Below are 17603 nucleotides of genomic sequence, written 5' to 3'. Positions count from 1 at the left end.
TTAATAATGTATGCATGAAAATAGTGGAAGGTCAAGTTAAGATTAAAGACCTTATTTTAATTTGGCTTTAAATATGTATGCATGAAACTAATACTTTCTATCTTTACATGAATAGGTTGATATATCAAAATTAATAGTAATATATTCCTACATAGCATACTTGATGCTAACAAATTAACTTGATCAAATTTCTTGGACCGGTACGATAATATAAGAATTGTTCTCAAGCAAACAAAAAAGTTATTTGTTCTTGAAAATCCGATTCATCTTGCCCTTTGTCATAACTAATTTTTTGGTTTCCCTCTAAATTTACCCTTTTCCTTTTAAAAATCAAAATAATAATAACAAAAGATTGGCAACTTGACAAGAGTAGGTTGAGAAGGGTTTCAAATATATGGAGAAACCAAGTTAAAATTTTGGACAAATTTAGGAGCTCAATTATACACATTGTACCCAAGATTGATAGATAATGCAAATTCAAGGTTAAATCAAATTATTATCGGGTGAATTTTCATAAAAAATTAAGTCTAATGACTTAAACAGGTTTTTAATAGGCCAATTTAATTTAATCATATGCCCAAGTAAAGGTTTAATTAAAATTTAAAATTAATTTGGGTCAAATTAAAAAAATTAATTAAATATAAAGATTTAATTAGGCTTTTAATAGGTAAAATTAATTTTATTAGGAACTTAATTGGTAAAACAGTCAAATTTAATTTTCCAAACTCAATTAGGTGAAATCATGGTCAAAATTGCAAGAAAATCAAAGTTTAAGGGTCAATTAAAATCCAAATTGAAGAAATTCAAGACTAAAGACTAATCAAGGATGAAATTGAAAAAATTAGAAGGTTAAAGGTCAAACATGGATGAAATAAAAAATATCCAAGACCAAAGATCAAATTGAAAAAAAACACTAAACTCATAAGGTCATTTTAAGATTTGGTAGGGGTGAAATTGAATCAATTCTTAGAATAAAAATTCAATTAAGGACTTGATTGAATAAATAAAAAGATTAAGGCCTGAAATTGAAATAGAAGTTAACCTAAATGAACCCTAAATGCCAAAACGACGCCGTTTCATTTAAATGAATTGAAAAGACAGACATGTTTCATGCTATAATATCTAAATTAAAACATTCTTGATAAAAAATTTAATAATTACACTAAGAAACTGATCATTGAAAAGTTAAGTCAAACCATTTATGACTTTTCTAGTATTTCAAAGATCGTGATAAGTTGTTAAACATTGTATTTGATTTTGAAATATATATCAATCAATTGTTAAATTGATAATAAATTAAATTGTTTATTATTCTTATTCCAAGATTTAATTGATATAATATTGAGAACTAAAATAAAATGACAAAGCAGACATATTATATAAAATAATATCTAAACCAGAACATTCTTGATAAATTGATAATAATTATACTAAGAAACTGATCACTGAAGGGTTAAGTCAAACCACTTATGATCTTTCTCATATTTAAAGGATCATGACAAGTTGTTAGATATTTTATCTAATTTTGAAAGATAAATCAATTAATTATTGAATTAATAATAAATTAAATTGTATTATGTTTTGATCTTGACTACACGTTCTAATCAAGGATAACAAATAAATAAATATTGAACATAATATAAATTATATGAAAATATTCATATAATTGAAAGATAATTTATCACTTTAGATGAATCAGGAAAAAAAAAATCTCTATAGGATCCAGAACTAAAATAAATTAACAAAGTAAATATATTTTATATTATAATATTTAACTAATAATTTCCGTTGCACACATATATATATATATATATATATATATATATATATATATATATATATATACACACACACATGTTTTGAGAAACGCAAATACATTATGCCTTACACCTATTACAATAATGTGTTCCCGTACATATTTCAGTAGATCCACAGCGGTAACAGAAAGGAGTTCCACACCTATTATCAATTTAAAAATGAGGGAAAAAAATGTCAGAGAACTAGACCAAGTGAAGAACCATTCCAATCACTTTGAACGAACAAAAAGAATACAAATGTCCCTAATCCTTGGGAATATTCATCATCACTGTGATAGGTTGTAGGATTTTTATTAGTTGCATAGCAAAGTAAAACTATCTCTAGACTTTTAAGAGCTTGCCAGGAGGATTAAAAGGCCAATCTTACTTCATAAAGTTCAGAGCCCTACATTTAGAAAAACACTCCTGAGCTACATTTGGGTAATAATGGTGCAATTCAAGAAAAAGACAAACACACAGAGTTAAGGACACAGATACAATAAAAGTTGCAAATATAATTCATTCCAAGGCACGTTATGATCATACAACTGGCTTGATCATTCTAGAAATACAAATAACAAAATATGATACAGCCTTCATAATTGAATTTGGATTCACTACAACATGAACCAGTTCCTAGAGTTCACAATCTTGAAATTCAGTCCCACAACTTCTGTTGTTTCCCAATTTGTCCTCACATTGCATTCTGTATCTTCTTTCTCTTAGTCTCCCTACCAAATTCCCTTACATTTATAACAGTAATGTGTTACTGGATTTAAATCAGTAGATCCGCAGCTGTAACAGAATTGAGTTCCACACCTATCATTAATTCAAAAGTGAGAAAAGTCAGTGACCTAAAACCAACGGAAATGCAATGTGAAACATTGCTTCATTATCTCCAACATTTACAGGCAGTGTCACAGGGTTAATTTCTCATCAGAATTTTCCAGCCCCTATGCAGCAATTTAGCCCCCTACCAGACTCAGCCTTCCCTTTGTCGATCAACTCGTGTTTGCCTAGCAACTAAATGTTTCCAAGATGCTAGTTTGGTGTATAGCATGCAAGTTTTGTGCATAACACGCAGATTTGTGTATTTTCTTTGTTGTTGAGATTAATAAAGGTTGGAATTGATTCCTATAATAATTTGTGTTTATATAAGTTTAATCTTTTCTACTTGTGTGTTCCGCTTGTTTCGTAACAGGAGAGAGTGTGGAGGAGCCTCTAGGTAAAGGAAAACACTTAATTGTTAGGCAAACACAAGTAGATAGAAAGAGGAAAGGTTGAGTCTGGCACGGGGCTAAACATTTGGGACAAGTCATATCTTAAAGCTCGTTTGGAAGTGCAGTAGCGATTGCTTTTTAAAATGTTTTTTGCTAGGAAATACATCAAAATAATATTTTTTTATTTTCTTAAAAATCAATTTTGATATCAAAATATCAAAACGATCAAAAAAAATATTTAAAAAATTATTTTTTTAGAAAATATGCTTTCAAACGCATTCCCAAACAAGCTCTTAATCTCTCGCAGGGCTTTATGCGTTGAATTTAGAACGTCAAACAAATGAGCAGAACACATAATCCTGGAAGCTGTTACCCAATAATGTTGCAATTTTGGAGGTGCCAAGAGCTGCATAGCAATGCAATATGAAACATATGCTTCACTCAACAACAACAGAATGGGGAAACTGCTTTCTCTAATAAATAAACCACTAATCGTTTTCATGTTCTTCCTTTTTGAGATCACCCCATCTGTAATTTGACAATTAACTCAGATACGTTTAAAGGATCCTATCCACATCTACAAAGTAAATTTTGGGCGAAACCTCCTGGTAAGAATGTCTCACTAACAGAACATTAATGAAAGCGTGCTACTAAAACAATCAGCAAAAACATTTATCAATTCCATCCCTCATAATTAAGTAATCGCGACTACATGTACAATATAAAGAAGCATTTAACAATAAAATTATGTCAGCCAAATAATCAATCAGAAATCACCAAAAATCATAAACCCTTTTGGATACTACGCAAAGAAACAACAAACAAAACATACCTGCATTTCATATATCTACAACCTTCTATCTTCTCGACAAATATCCTGCATTTTGGGCACCTCCTCCAGTTCTTGTTCTTTGCTAGATTCATCAACAGTATATCATCCCTCTCTCTTTCATCCTTGTGCAGCATTTTATACTCTTCGCAGCTAATCTGTGAATGCCAAGGAACCTTACATTGTGCACAGAACATTCTCCAACAATTAGGGCATTCAGATTCCCTGACAACCTCCTCTCCATCATCAATCAACATTGCAGAACAATCTTTAAAAGGACAATAAAACTTTTGAGAGCCAAGAATCACAGCCTCACACAGAGCATTACCCCACCTATCAAACACATTTTCAGGTAAAACTGAACGGCAATCCTCAGGCTCTAATGCGCCTTTACAATCTGGAACAGGACAGCAGATTTTGGTTATGTTTTCCTGTAATTTCGAGGACACATACTTGACCATGCATTCGGTACAGTAAGCATGAGTGCAACCCTTGATTAAAAATGAATTCTTTAAAATCGTGGGTTCGACACAGATTTGACAAACAAAATCTGGGTCAATTTGAGAATTTGAAGATTGACCCTTTTCAGCCACTGATTCTATAAAAGTGGGTTCTTTTTGTTTCCTAGAAGGAATGACTTCAGGCAAGAAATCGAGTACCTTTATATCATCATCCTCATCATTATAGTAGTAGAAATAATCTTGAGAGGGATCAATAAAGTTTGCTTCTTTATTGGACTTGAGAGAAGCCATGATAGCAATATTGAGGTCTCTATCTTCACCGTACTCTTCAACAGAGATCGCATTATTCTCTCCGGTGCCTTTGTTTGATACGGGCATGCCAAGAAACCTATCATGATAATAATCAAGGTTTACAATCTGAACCACCTCTGGTTTGGACCCCGAAAAGTTTGCTTCTTTGCTGGAATTGAGAGAAGACATGACGGCAACATTAAGGTCACGATCTTCACTGTACTGTTCAACAGAGATTGCATCGTCCTCTGTGGTGCCTTTGTTTGATAAGGGTGTGGAAAGAAACTGGTCGTGATAATGATCATCCACGATTACAATATGGGGCATCTCCACTTTTGGCTTCGACTCTGGTATTTCCAAAACTTTTGGCTTCATTCTTGATCTTCTCTTTTGTTCTTATTGTTGTTGTTGGTGTGTGTTGTGTTGTGGGGTTTTAGGGTTATGTCTGTCGCTATCTTTCTTGGATATTTTATTGATTTCGGGAGCTGCGCTGCATCAATTCGATGGTCATCAACAACGATTGAGAGCTTCCTGTTTGTAGCCAGCCATTATTTTTTATTTTTATAGACTATCAGTACAGTAGAGAGTAGATCCTGATAGTAGTGGCTTTCGAATTCCAAGTTGCTTTTTATTATTAGTTATTATTATTAATGTAATTTCCGACTTTTCGTTTAGTATTTCTCTCACCAACAATATATTAAAAGTCTTTTTCTTTCTGTGTATATAATTCCTATTAATTTAATTCATGGTGATAATTAGTAAAGGGGATATTTTCTACCTTTCCTTTCCTGAAGGATTTATCAAGTCATTCATTGCCTTTTGTTTTCGTTCTTTGAGAAAGTCATTCCATGATATTGACAATATTTTAAATAAATAAACAGAGGAACCGGAAGTTCAAATGGTGGGATAGAAACAAGAATAAGAGTGTTTAGGTCTTCAATTAATGAGAAAACCATCTAGCTGACTTCGTCAGAATTCCATTGCTCTCTGAATGTTGATTCTTTTTTAAAAAAAAGATATAGTTAGCATAAAATTTTAGAAAAAATAAAATCAAGTTAAAAAAAATATTTGAAAATTGTATGTTGATTCTTTTATTTAGAATCATAATTTTAAACAAAATTGTAATTCAGAATCTCGATTATAATAAACATTTAAACTCCATTAGCCCTCCATGGTTGCTTTCCAATCACCAAAACATCCTCCATCAAAATACCATCATCATCCACTTTTTTCCTCCTGGCAACATCCTTCAACATAACATCTTCACCTTTCTTCTTCAGTTTCTGAAACTTTGTACAACTAATATCTGAATGCCAATGAACCTTACACTTCACACAAAAGGCTCTTTTGCAGAAAGGACAACAGGGTTTCTCAATCTCCTCTCCTGAATCATTAACCAGCAAGGCTGAGCAATCCACATAAGGACAGTACAATTTCTTAGAATCATCAATCACAGACTCACGCAGAGCAATACCCCACCTATCAAACACCTCCTTTGGTAGGATCACGCGGCAGTATTCAGGCTCTAAGACTCCTGGGCAGCTTGACACCGGACACGAAATGATTGCAAGATTGTCGTCAAGCTTGGAAGCTACATATATCTAATAATGCATTCAATACAATAAAAGGGTGCGCAACCTTTCAGACTGAATGAGTCATACAAGACCCTTCGCTCTACAAAGATTCCGCAAACAAAGTTTGGACTACAGGTTGCAGAATCAGAACACTCTCCAACCTCGTGAAAGTGCCCTTCATCATGTTTGCTTTCTTCATCATCAGTTTCACTGTTATGTGCCTTGGGTGTGAAGAAATTATACATCGTCAACAACATATTTATCGTCAGCAAGCTCGAAAGCCCCCTTAAATCTCAATGTTTCTGTTTTGTTCTTGTTTTTCCTAAGCTTGGATGACAACCAAACACCCATCCGGTTCCCATGTTTTGCTTTCTTCTAGTTTTTTTTTTTTTTTTGATATCTGTGGTTTAACAAAAGTAAAAATCTGTGGGCGGCATAGTGATCTGCTTACCAGTAGAAGCCGTAACAAACAATCTTGGTAACTTGGTATCGAAGTTTAAGCGAAGCAACTAATCCCTTTTCTTTTGGTTTAGTTTTTTTAGTCCCCTCTTTGGCTACTAATAACCTGAAATCAGGGCATTTATTTTGGGCACTAGAATCCATCCTGGCCGTCAAACAAAAACAAAAACACATGGCATAGATCAATGAAGAAAAAACAATATGGAAAGTAGGAGAATCGACCTTTTCCAAAGCCGTGGTGGTTTCCGTTCTCCCTTCCACGAATTCGAAACTTTTTGAGGAAAGCTTTCCATCTTATCAGACCTCTTCTCTCTTCTTCCACTAAACCCTCCACCCTCCTCTGAATGTATTTTTGTTGAGTAGACAGACCACTTGTTAACTTTTATAACATGGCCAATGCTACTTCTCACCTTGAGTTCTGTAACGCGGAATTATTATTTTTTTTCTGTGAAAAGTAATTGATTTAGCTCTCCGCGTGCTTCTTATGTCATTACCAGTTAGCCGCGTGAAAAAGGGAAGCTGAAATTTACCACAGGCGAGTGCTCAAATCTAATGTAGCATCACTACGGATGCAGATTCAACATTTTGCCATTCCTCAGAGTAATCATCCTAAAGGATTTTAAAATGTCTATACACAAACAATCACTATGGAACTGTATATATACAAGTGTCTATACAAGCAACCATCAGGCAGTTTCAGAGACATTTGAATGAAATATCATAAGTATGACATTACGGGTTGTCGTTTGTCACATGAAATGGTCCTGTACACTAAACAATTTTACGATTCGAAGATGCTGAATTAAGCTTTGGGGCAAGCGCACATCTCTCATCAGAGAATTCTATCACGATGCGACAAGGCTTTAGCCTGGATGCTACATGAAAGGCGGGCTGGCACAAGTACTAATGCAGTAGACTTGAGTACAGTTCTCTGAGAGCAGCGTATAGGGGTTCTGCAGCTTTAGGTCTATCCACAGTCCCAAGAAGAATGTCAGCAGTTGTGAGATAAGGATCACCATAAAACTTTAGATTGGTATCCATCCTCGTTGCTACAATGTTTCCTTCTAGCGACACTCCCACAAATGCCCCTGATACATGTCAAACACTTTAGAGGATCAAATGTCATAAATTTCCAAACACAGCACAGGCTTAAGAGAGAAGGCCAAAATAATTGACAACATGCAGAATAGGAGAGCACGCCAAAAGCTAGACATCTGCCAAAAACATTTCAATGGTATCTGAACACAGCACATAATTTCCGTAATGTATTCACTGACGAAGATTTTACGTAAAACAAATGGGCTACTACGGATAAAGCATATTTATAAGTAGTTATACATACAGGGAGGCCAGGAGCATTAGAAGTAAATTTGGTCAATTCCCCACACGAAGAGTATTTAATATATTTAGCTTCATCCTAAAAAATGAATTCAGTCCCCTTGGAACTTCAACCTGAGATCCACCCTAGGATCACTGTCACATCCAAAACAACTTTCATTGATTTGAAAATGCAAACTGGAAATTTCATTAGATTTGTCGACATTTCAAGCATTAATAAGCTGTGGCCAAAAAGTATGTCAAAAGCTAAAGATCTTCTCTCAAAAGTACGAGAGCTGTAAAACTAAATAATATCTAGCTTCAAATCTTCGTTTTAGTGCCAACCAACAGGCTTCTTGTTAGAAGATAGAAGTTAACGCTTCTAATAATCTCAAGGTCAGAACAGAAAATGTAAAAAACCTATCTCAAAATAAAATACCTTTGCTACAGCTATAAGTATAGCACATGCCAGCTCCTCTATCCCCAGCACGAAGATCTGCTTCCAGCACCCTCCCAACAGGGCCTGCTGCAGCACTGCAACCAGCTCCAAGAGAAAAATGCATGCGACTACAAAACGTTTTCACGGCTTTGAAATCATGGAGCACAATTATGTAGTCCATTAGCTCACCTCCAATCTAGGAAACAAGGAGAGAAGACAGATACAGCATCATCGAGAGAGCACAAGCAGTGACCAGAATAAGATTTCAGCATCATTTAGATTTAATTGATTGATCTATCTTAGAAAAGTATACTAAAAATCACTTTATCATAGAAAAGGTAAAAGACACTTTTCATGCTACATACACAAAGCAAAACTTTGAAATTTTTCTGCTCAATTTGCATTTTCACATATAAACACTTATTTGTTGAAAAGCACACAAACAAGCAAAATTAAGAATCCAAAGTTCAAATAAGAAAAAAAAATAATGCCATAAGAATTTACCTGAGCGCCCCATCCTAAACCAATTGAGCATATTGCTGAAGGGGCAGACCATGATCCATCTGATCTCCGAGCAATGACTAAACCAGTTCCAAATTTGTAAGCAACTACTGCACCAGCTTTGACAACTGTTAAGATTGCCAAGCCTTTGGCTCCTTTCATAACTGCTAGGGGTATGGACTTCTCAGGATTCAGCGTAGATACCTGCCCATTTCAGAAAGCCAATACACAAAACTATGATCAGGTTAAAGACACAAGGCATTGGCAGAACTGGTCCCTGAATGAAGAAGAACAACAAACAAATATAATTGAATAATCAACTATTTTGGCTATTTGACATTAACATGATAAGATAATGTCAACATAAATACAACACTGAATCTTCCTCAGCTAGTTGAGAATTGCATAATAAGACACTGTCACCAGATAACTGTAACCCTACCGCCATATCTAGGGTTGACATGCAATTAGTGAGTAAAATGTAACTCATGAGACCAAGAATCAGGAAACTAAACATCTGTCAAATATAAAGAACTTTGGAAACAAGCGAAAAAACACACCTGCCAATAGCTTCTCAATGTATTGGATGCTTTATATATCTCATGTTCCATTGACAAACCAACTGGCAGGTTCAACCATCCTCTCATGCATGTCCAATCCATTACATCATGTTTCGCCACTTGCATAGCATTGCTAATGGTACAAATAAGAACTCCTTGTAAAGGATCGAGCCTGTCATAGCAGGCATCACAAACCCTCTGGGGGTTCCTCTCCCTAAACTTAGCCGGTAACAAACACCGTCCTTTAGTACATGTTCTGCAAAAAACTCCACCACAAAAACGACAATGATGCCTTCCACGAGTAACCACTGTAAAGGGAGAAGTACACTGCATACAAACTGTAGTAGAACTATCCGGCAACCACTCAGGTGGTTCAGCTTCCAACACCGCTTTATACACAGCATAATTGAACCCATTCGGCTCGGGCGGCGCACTCGGAATATAAACCGAAGAGTGCAAATATGTGTCCCCATTCTTCTCCGAGCCCAGAAACGAAACATCTGAACCGGGCTGCTGTTTATTTACAGAAACACTACTGCTACTAGAGTCTTTATTCCGCCCAGTTAAAATCGCAACGATCCCACCAAACACGTTTTTCAAGTTGACCTCCACCTCCGGAGGAGCATTGAAGTTGGCGGAAGCACAACTATCATAACTAGAATCACCAATGTAATCTTGGGGAAACTCGAAAGCGACATAATCTCCAATCGAGGAGGATTTAGCAACTATCTGATTATTGTTGTTGTTGTTGTTCACACCCTTGGGCACAGGCCATAAAAAGGGATCGTTACAGTCCTCATTAACATTGAGGTACGTATTCTTCTCTTTCGAAAGGGATGTAAATTGTACTTTTCCTTCAAGACTCTCCATTTGCTATACCAGATAACTAAAGATATTTCACTGCAATTCAATATTTAATAATTCAAAGAAACCGAAACAGAGAATCGATGGACAATAATTTGGTCTCGTGGAATCGACAAGCATAACAAATAATTAAGGCTTGCTTCTGATTAGGGTTTTTTCCAAACGAATGATTGGTTACCTTTCTTCGAAGTTCAAACTGGAGAGGATTGAAACGGCAGCGTACCTTGCGAGAAGTCTGATAGAAATTAGGGTTTGCTTTGAAATGCAGGGCTTCTTATTTCGATGGAAGACGGACGACGACTCGACCACAATCAAAAGGAAAAAGAAAGATTAGAAAGTCAGTGAAAGCTTCTTTCCTTAGGTTTAACTTTTTAAAATATTTTTTATTTAAAAATATATTAAAATAATATATTTTTTATTTTTTAAAAAACTATTTTCCATATCATTATATCAAAATAATTTTAAAATATAAAAAAATAATTTTAAATAAAAAAATTAAAATTTAATAAAATATTGTTCGGAGAGTAATATTCTTCAAGATTTTACTTGCTGAGAAATCTTAATTCATTCAAGGAAAGAATTTTAAAGGCGAATCTTGTAATTCAATAGCTGAAATTATTACAAGAACGAATTTAAAAAAAATAATGCTTACCAACATGTAATAGTCGGCTTTTCTACTGCAATGAAATAACTTAGAAGGGTGGTTAAACGCTATGACATGGGTTTTTAATATTTAAAATGGACTTTCTGTTATAAAAACAAAATTCATAACTTAAACTGGTTATAAGAAAAACAACAATAAGTGAGACAAATTAAAAAAAATAAAAATGATTATAATGACCTGCACATGAAAGATCATTTGCCCAGAAAAAAAAACAACCACATCCGCGCACGTTATGAATAACTTATAAAAAATAAAATGTTATGAATAACTTATAAAAAATAAAATTATAATGTTCAATTATCAATTATCTAAATATAAAAAATAATATCAAAAACAAATCAAACAAAAAAAAAAACATAAAACACTAACAAAATAAATCTATAGAACCTGTTAGCCAAATCATGCGAACAAAAAAACTTAATAGAAATCAAAACAAAAAAAATATTATAAAACTTAATTCTTAAACCAACTAAATATTTAAAAATAAAACTAAAAAAATATTCAATCTTACAAAAATAACCTAAAAAAATATAAAAACAATTCAATTTAACCTAACAAGCTCATAACTTAAATCATAAGATTAGAAAAATCCTCCTAGTAGATGAAAAGCAAAGAAAATCACAAATCCTAATTTCCAACCAAAAAACTGCTATATTAATCTTTCAGTTGATTCTCATCTATTGATATAATGGAGATTCAATGCGTTATCATGGCGAAATATTATCATTGTCCATCTAGGTAGCAAAAATTTGTCTTCTTATAACGTGATAAATATCATTGTAAAACATTTTCAACCTGCTGCGCTTAGATTCATTTTACATGAGCAAGAAGATGGTGGTAGGGCCCTAGAACAGAAGCGATGATCCTTTTCATTTAGAACAATTAAGTGCATCATCCACACAAGTAAAACTTTCTTCACAAAGAATGTAGGGCCACTAGGCAACCGACTTCATTGTCGTTGCTTCTTCCCAGGTGGTGTGTCATCATCATAATGGCCGCCGTCACCATTCTCCTTGTCTATTTTCTTTTTAGCCAGTATCTTATTTATCTGGTGCAACTCATTATTAAGCTTCTGGTCCTTGTTCTGCTTTCTCGTCTTCCGACCATCTTGCATCTTGACACCAAACTGGAATGCAGCCTTTGGCATTGCTTCCTTCTGCTCATTGTATTTTGCCCACTCGTCTTCTGTATCAAAGTCCCATCGATGAAGTCGACCTTTTGCCTGTTAAGAGAGAATACAAAAGTATAATCAGCACAGATTAATTAAATATTTTGCATTACAACCCCCTCATCATAAGTGGTTGACTGGGCCTAGGAACGACCGTCGGGGCCAAGGTTCTACAATGATTTTCCTTCTCACCAACCCACAACTAGGAAATCATTAAGACAACATTTTAAGGTTCATTAAGTACATGAACTTCCTACTACAGGTTCTTCTTCTTTCGATTGAGAAATATCAAATCCATGTTGCCATAAAAAGAGTAGAGTACATGGAAATAACAATTTCAAATCAAATGCTGTGTACATGCTCTATTTTTGTGTCAAAAGAAAAGGGAAGTTGCTCATTAAGACCAACCACTTACCCGACCACCCATGTCCATTTTTGACAAGTCATCTTCATCATCACTATCAACAACCTCACGAGTAAAATGTTGATATGCAGGATAACATTCAGAATAACTATCAGAAATGAAGTTGGGATCTTTTTCTCTGGCATCTTTCTCCCTCAGCTGTTGAAGCCTCTGATCATCCCGCTTAAACACAGAACCTAAACCCCGATCCTTCTCTTCCTGGGTCATGAAGCGTGGATCTGGTTGAATACTAGAAGCAGCTTGCATGTCATAAGCCTGCATTGTTTGCTGGGTGTACTGTTCAGGATATGCGAATTGCTCAGCATATTGATAGTTCTGCCACTCTCCTTGGTAGTCAGCAGATAATGCTTGAGCATGGACAGCATCATATCCATTCTAAAACAAACAATCAACAGAGAAGATTAAAGTTGATCTACATTGGTAGACAACTGACTTTTAATAACAAGTGCCAAGAGGTAGAGCAATTGCAAAATGAACTGCGAGTATTTCTTCCTACAACTTAATAAGTATTACAAATGTCATATCAAATATGATCAACTTACCGGGTCTTGCCATTCATGAGATAGCTCAGAGGGAGGCACTGGACCATAAACTGGTTCACTGAAATAGGATAATCTTTCCTTGTTTCGAGGAGATTCTTCCATGTCCTCTGAAAGAGGGCTTTGGCTCATGTCTTTTCCAGGAACTTCATAGTCAATGCCATGCCCAACAAATATGTCATTCTCGTCTTCCCTAGCAACAGCAGGTTGCTGCTTCTCAAAGGAATCAGCCAGATTGTTTTTTGGAGGCGGTGGAGGTGGTGGCAAAATCTCCCTTTCAGTTTTATTGTTCAACATGCCACCACTAGGTTTTGAAGGCTTATCATGCTCATCATATTCATTGCCAACAACTGAAATCTTTCCTGTAAGATAAAACCAAAATAAGAAGGGGGAAAGACATTGTCACTCAAGTAATAAACAGGAAAAAATGACCAAACTGAAGGATGCATATAATGAACAATGTCAATAACCAATGAGAAATCAATATGAATGGCAAAGTTGGGCCTATTTCACCATTCAAAACCAATAGTACGCAACAAAATATTACTCGTACGCACATTTCAAACTTTTGAATTAACCTCTAATGAATTGAATAAAAAACATTCATTCATTTCAGCCAGATAGCAAACTTATGTCACTTAGCTATTAATTGCAAGCAACCTTCACAGAACCATACTGTATCAGACAATGATCAAAATGACGTTACATTAAGCATATCCATTTCAAACGCACTGAACTGCTGAAAAAGATATGCCATGGCTTGCAGTTAGAAAGGAAAAGGCCCATGCTATGATGCATTTAATCCAATTAAGGAAACAAAAGATAGATTCCACAGTGATGCCTTGTTACTAACTAGAATGTGCTGTGCACAGAATAACCTTTTGCGTCTTTATCCTTCTTTTTCTTCTTGAGAACCTTCCCAGAAGATCCAAGGCGAAGATATGACATAATTTTAGCAATTCGATCAAGCACAGATCCATCGACACTGACGGTAACCATTTCCTACATAACATAATACAACCCAAAGTCAGATATGCTTTCAGATATTTGTAAGAAGTAAACTAGATTGCTTCAATGGATCAAGAAAATATAAACCTCTGGCACTGGACAATCAGCTTTGCTTCTGTGCAATGTGGTTGGAATATCGTGAGAGTATCCACCCTCCTAGAACACCCAATTAAGAGAAAAATCAAGACATTCTACTTGTAAGGATGCATTCAAAACTGGATAAAAAGAGCAAGACAAGTAAAGCACTCCTCTGCTCCTGATCCAAACATATAATTGCATCATATTAAAACTTCCCAGCACTTCTAGGTTTACTTCGTATATTTTAAGTCCAGTTTTTGGCCCTTTGTCATCTTATACTATCAAAGTATATTACTTAACAATCTTGCACTTTCACGTTTATCCAAAGATGAACCATCATACAGAAAGGCCTGAATTGGATGCCCCAAACTAATAGCTTTCTCTAACCTCCAAGTGACCTCAAAGCCCTAAAGACTGTAAACAAAGAAATCACTTTGCTCACTGCTACAAGTCAATTCAGCTCTGGCATTTTACAATCTGCAATATTGAGAGCTGTCGAAGCAGGAGAACAATTAAAAGAAAAGAAAAGAAAAAACTCAATAGGAATTTCCATGGAATTTTTCCATTAAAGTTAAGCTTCTATATTGCCACAAGTACAATTAGAGGTAAAAAAATTCATCTGACTAGGTAAAATCAACGACACTAATATGAGGAGAAAGTTTGAAGCTTCCCAAAATAGACTCTTGGTTAACAAAGACAGAAAGCAGATAAGCCAAGCTCACACGGGAAAGTTCTGGGGGTTTCTCTGAAAATCCTTTCTTTCTCGTCATACTGAGGTAGGTTAAAAATTAGCATAGAAAAAGTAAAATCCTTACCATGTTAAAAATAAATGACATTCGACCAGGAAGAAACATCTCATTTGTCTTGATAATGGTTTGAGGTTTGACTATCCATTGGTAGACTGACTGAAACAGGAAAATAAAAAATTTAGACAAAGCAGAAAACTAACTTCTAATTGATAAAATTAACTTTGGAATCCAATTCTGTAGTTCTGCATATTCTCAAGAATTCAACACACCTTCGCAGTTGCAGTGCGAAACAATATTTTTTGGTCTTCCTTGGATGCTCTGTCAAACAATACAGGAGTGCATTAATTCAAAACAAGACTATTACATGCTGAATAGCCAAAGCACTCAGAAATAAAAAGTGGAATAGTAACAGAAACCAAATTGTTAGCATTATATTTCTCCAAAACATGCAAAAAAAATGTAACTCTTGAAATACATTCAGAAACACTAAAAGTAGAATATTCATATTTTTATAGTTTGATAATAATTAAGGCGAGGGAAGAGAATTCATTGGGGAACATGATCAAATTTGACAATGCAACTACTCCCAAAGTTGTGGTCTCAGAATCAACCCCCCACCCCCAACACTCAGTGGATGTTCTATCTCAGTGGATGTTCTATCAGTTTGAACGTATCATGCTTGATCAACCATGGGCTCAAATAACGCTACATTACAGCAAGTTATTCCCACATCATATTGGATGGGGAGCACAAAGAATATTGATTCCTCACAGTCCAACTTTGTTTCTTCAAAGATACCTTCACACCCTCAACTTTTCTTTAAAAAGTGTATTTACATGCAATCTCATCTTTCAATATACTTATCAACCCTTCTTATTTTTCTAACTAAAATTTTCATATTCATCATTAAAATCAGAATAAACACCACCAAATTTACAACTCTGAAAACAAAAAAAAAAAGAACAAACATACCTAGACTTCCCATCAACATCCTCTGCAGAATCCGGCTTCTTATCGATCTCACTTCTCACCTTATTAAGCAAAGCATAATCGAGTCCTTTCACCAAATGCGTATGCTCCACATCACCTAAAACATCACCATTTATTCCCCCATCAATTAAAAGAAAAAACAAAAATAATAAATCAATATTAAACCACCCTTTACCGAAGATACCAACCTCCAAGGTATTTGCTCTTTTCGATAGAAATCTGATTTGAATCAGCTACTGACCGGATATCAACAGTCCCCGGTGGAGCAACCGCGTGAAATGACCCTAATTCAGTCGGTTCATAATCAGGATTCTGATCTTCTCTTCTCTCCTTAGCTCGGTCCCTATATTTCGGTGTTTCTGATTCCTCTGGCTTCTCCTCTCTGCATGCAACAATTTCCATTTTATTAAATCAGATTCCATTAAAACATCAGTTTTCAAAACAAAACAAAGAAAGAAAGAAACTGCTACGTATAATTACTTGCGACGTGCAATTTTCTCCTTGTAGTGCTTTTTCGAAGAGGTCATTGCTGATAATTTTGGTGCTACTAAAAAAATTAGGGTTCTTGAAAATGGAATTTTGGGGAGGGCGAGAGAGGTGATAACGAAACGGATTGGAAAATTGTACGACTTAAAATGTTATCCGCACCGTTTTGTGTAAAGTTTTTTTCAAAAAATAACTTTTTTTTTTAATGTTTCTTTATGTTTTTAATATTAAAAATATTATTTTTATATATTTTTAATAAAAAAATATTATAAAAAATAATCAGTAAACAGGTTATAAATATACTATTATAACCATCTCTTGCTTTAATAAACTATAAAAATAGGTGAAAATAAAAAACCATCATAGAAGACATATGCCTTGACTTCATGACCCTATGCACTAATTTATGTTCATGTAATATAATAAAAGCATAATAAATCATACTAAATTAGTATATAATTTATATTTAAAATAAAACTAATTTATAATACTTATTTATCAAAACTCTTATAATATAACAAAACTAAAATTCTTATTGTTTTTAATGATAAATTGTTTGTCCTTAAAATTTTATTACTTCTCATTTAGTGCAAAATGATTTTTTTCAATAATTTTTTTTAAAATTCTAAAAACGCCACTTTGTTTACATGAACTCCTAAATAAGGTTCAACAAACCAAGAGAATTATAATTAATAATCTCTCTACAATGATTAAATCTAAGCTCTAGATTGTGAAAAAAATAATGAGAGGAAATAGAGCTTTAAATCCAGAAAAGCAAAGATAAAAATAGGTGAAGAATACTGCAAGAAAAGCACAAGATTCTAAGAATACCACTTTATTTAGATGCACTCTGAGGTTCAACAAACCAAGGAAATTGTAATTAATAATCTCTCTACAATGACTAAACCTAAGCTCTAGAGTAGAAAAAATAATAATGAGAGGAAACAAAGCTTTAAATATAGAAGAGCAAAGATGAAAATATATGAAGAATAGCGCAAGATTCTAACAACACCACTTTGTTTAGATGCACTTCTAAATGAGGTTCAACAAACCAAGGGAATTGTACTTAATAATCTCTCTACAATGACTAAACCTAAGCTCTAGATTAGAAAAAGAAAATAATAAGAGGAAACAGAGCTATAAATCCAAAAGAGTAAAGATGAAAATAGATGAAGAATAGCGCAAG

The 17603-nt window shown here is 34.3% G+C and overlaps 3 protein-coding genes and 1 pseudogene across 4 annotated transcripts; all 4 read right to left on the bottom strand.

The window, feature by feature from the left end:
- Nucleotides 1-1701: 1701 nt before the first annotated feature.
- Nucleotides 1702-5334, bottom strand: LOC7467917 (uncharacterized). 2 transcript variants are annotated; one of them, XM_024589724.2, is made up of 2 exons: nt 3849-5334; nt 1702-1959 (listed from the first exon to the last, which is right to left on the bottom strand). In XM_024589724.2, the coding sequence occupies exons 1-2, from the start codon at nt 4970-4972 to the stop codon at nt 1878-1880; spliced, it is 1206 nt and encodes a 401-aa protein (XP_024445492.2). In that variant the 5' UTR covers nt 4973-5334; the 3' UTR covers nt 1702-1877. The 2 variants fall into 2 exon arrangements, with proteins under 2 accessions (XP_024445492.2, XP_002324718.4); XM_002324682.4 differs by lacking the exon at nt 1702-1959 and adding an exon at nt 2292-2615.
- Nucleotides 5335-5647: 313 nt separating this feature from the next.
- LOC7490526 (E3 ubiquitin-protein ligase RSL1-like) lies at nt 5648-7047 on the bottom strand (annotated as a pseudogene).
- Nucleotides 7048-7261: 214 nt separating this feature from the next.
- LOC7490527 (uncharacterized) lies at nt 7262-10666 on the bottom strand. The gene is made up of 5 exons (XM_024590687.2): nt 10490-10666; nt 9448-10347; nt 8891-9091; nt 8387-8582; nt 7262-7718 (listed from the first exon to the last, which is right to left on the bottom strand). The coding sequence occupies exons 2-5, from the start codon at nt 10315-10317 to the stop codon at nt 7534-7536; spliced, it is 1452 nt and encodes a 483-aa protein (XP_024446455.2). The 5' UTR covers nt 10318-10347; nt 10490-10666; the 3' UTR covers nt 7262-7533.
- A 1048-nt stretch (nt 10667-11714) lies between these two features.
- Nucleotides 11715-16574, bottom strand: LOC7490528 (suppressor of mec-8 and unc-52 protein homolog 2). Its single transcript, XM_002324685.4, has 10 exons — nt 16412-16574; nt 16120-16313; nt 15914-16028; nt 15211-15259; nt 15008-15097; nt 14202-14270; nt 13985-14108; nt 13110-13468; nt 12559-12942; nt 11715-12197 (listed from the first exon to the last, which is right to left on the bottom strand). The coding sequence occupies exons 1-10, from the start codon at nt 16456-16458 to the stop codon at nt 11925-11927; spliced, it is 1704 nt and encodes a 567-aa protein (XP_002324721.1). The 5' UTR covers nt 16459-16574; the 3' UTR covers nt 11715-11924.
- Between the last annotated feature and the right edge of the window lie 1029 nt (nt 16575-17603).

Source organism: Populus trichocarpa, chromosome 18 (genome assembly GCF_000002775.5).
Source record: "Populus trichocarpa isolate Nisqually-1 chromosome 18, P.trichocarpa_v4.1, whole genome shotgun sequence".
Classification (NCBI taxonomy): Eukaryota; Viridiplantae; Streptophyta; class Magnoliopsida; order Malpighiales; family Salicaceae; genus Populus; species Populus trichocarpa.
This window is presented reverse-complemented; position numbering and strand designations above follow the sequence as displayed.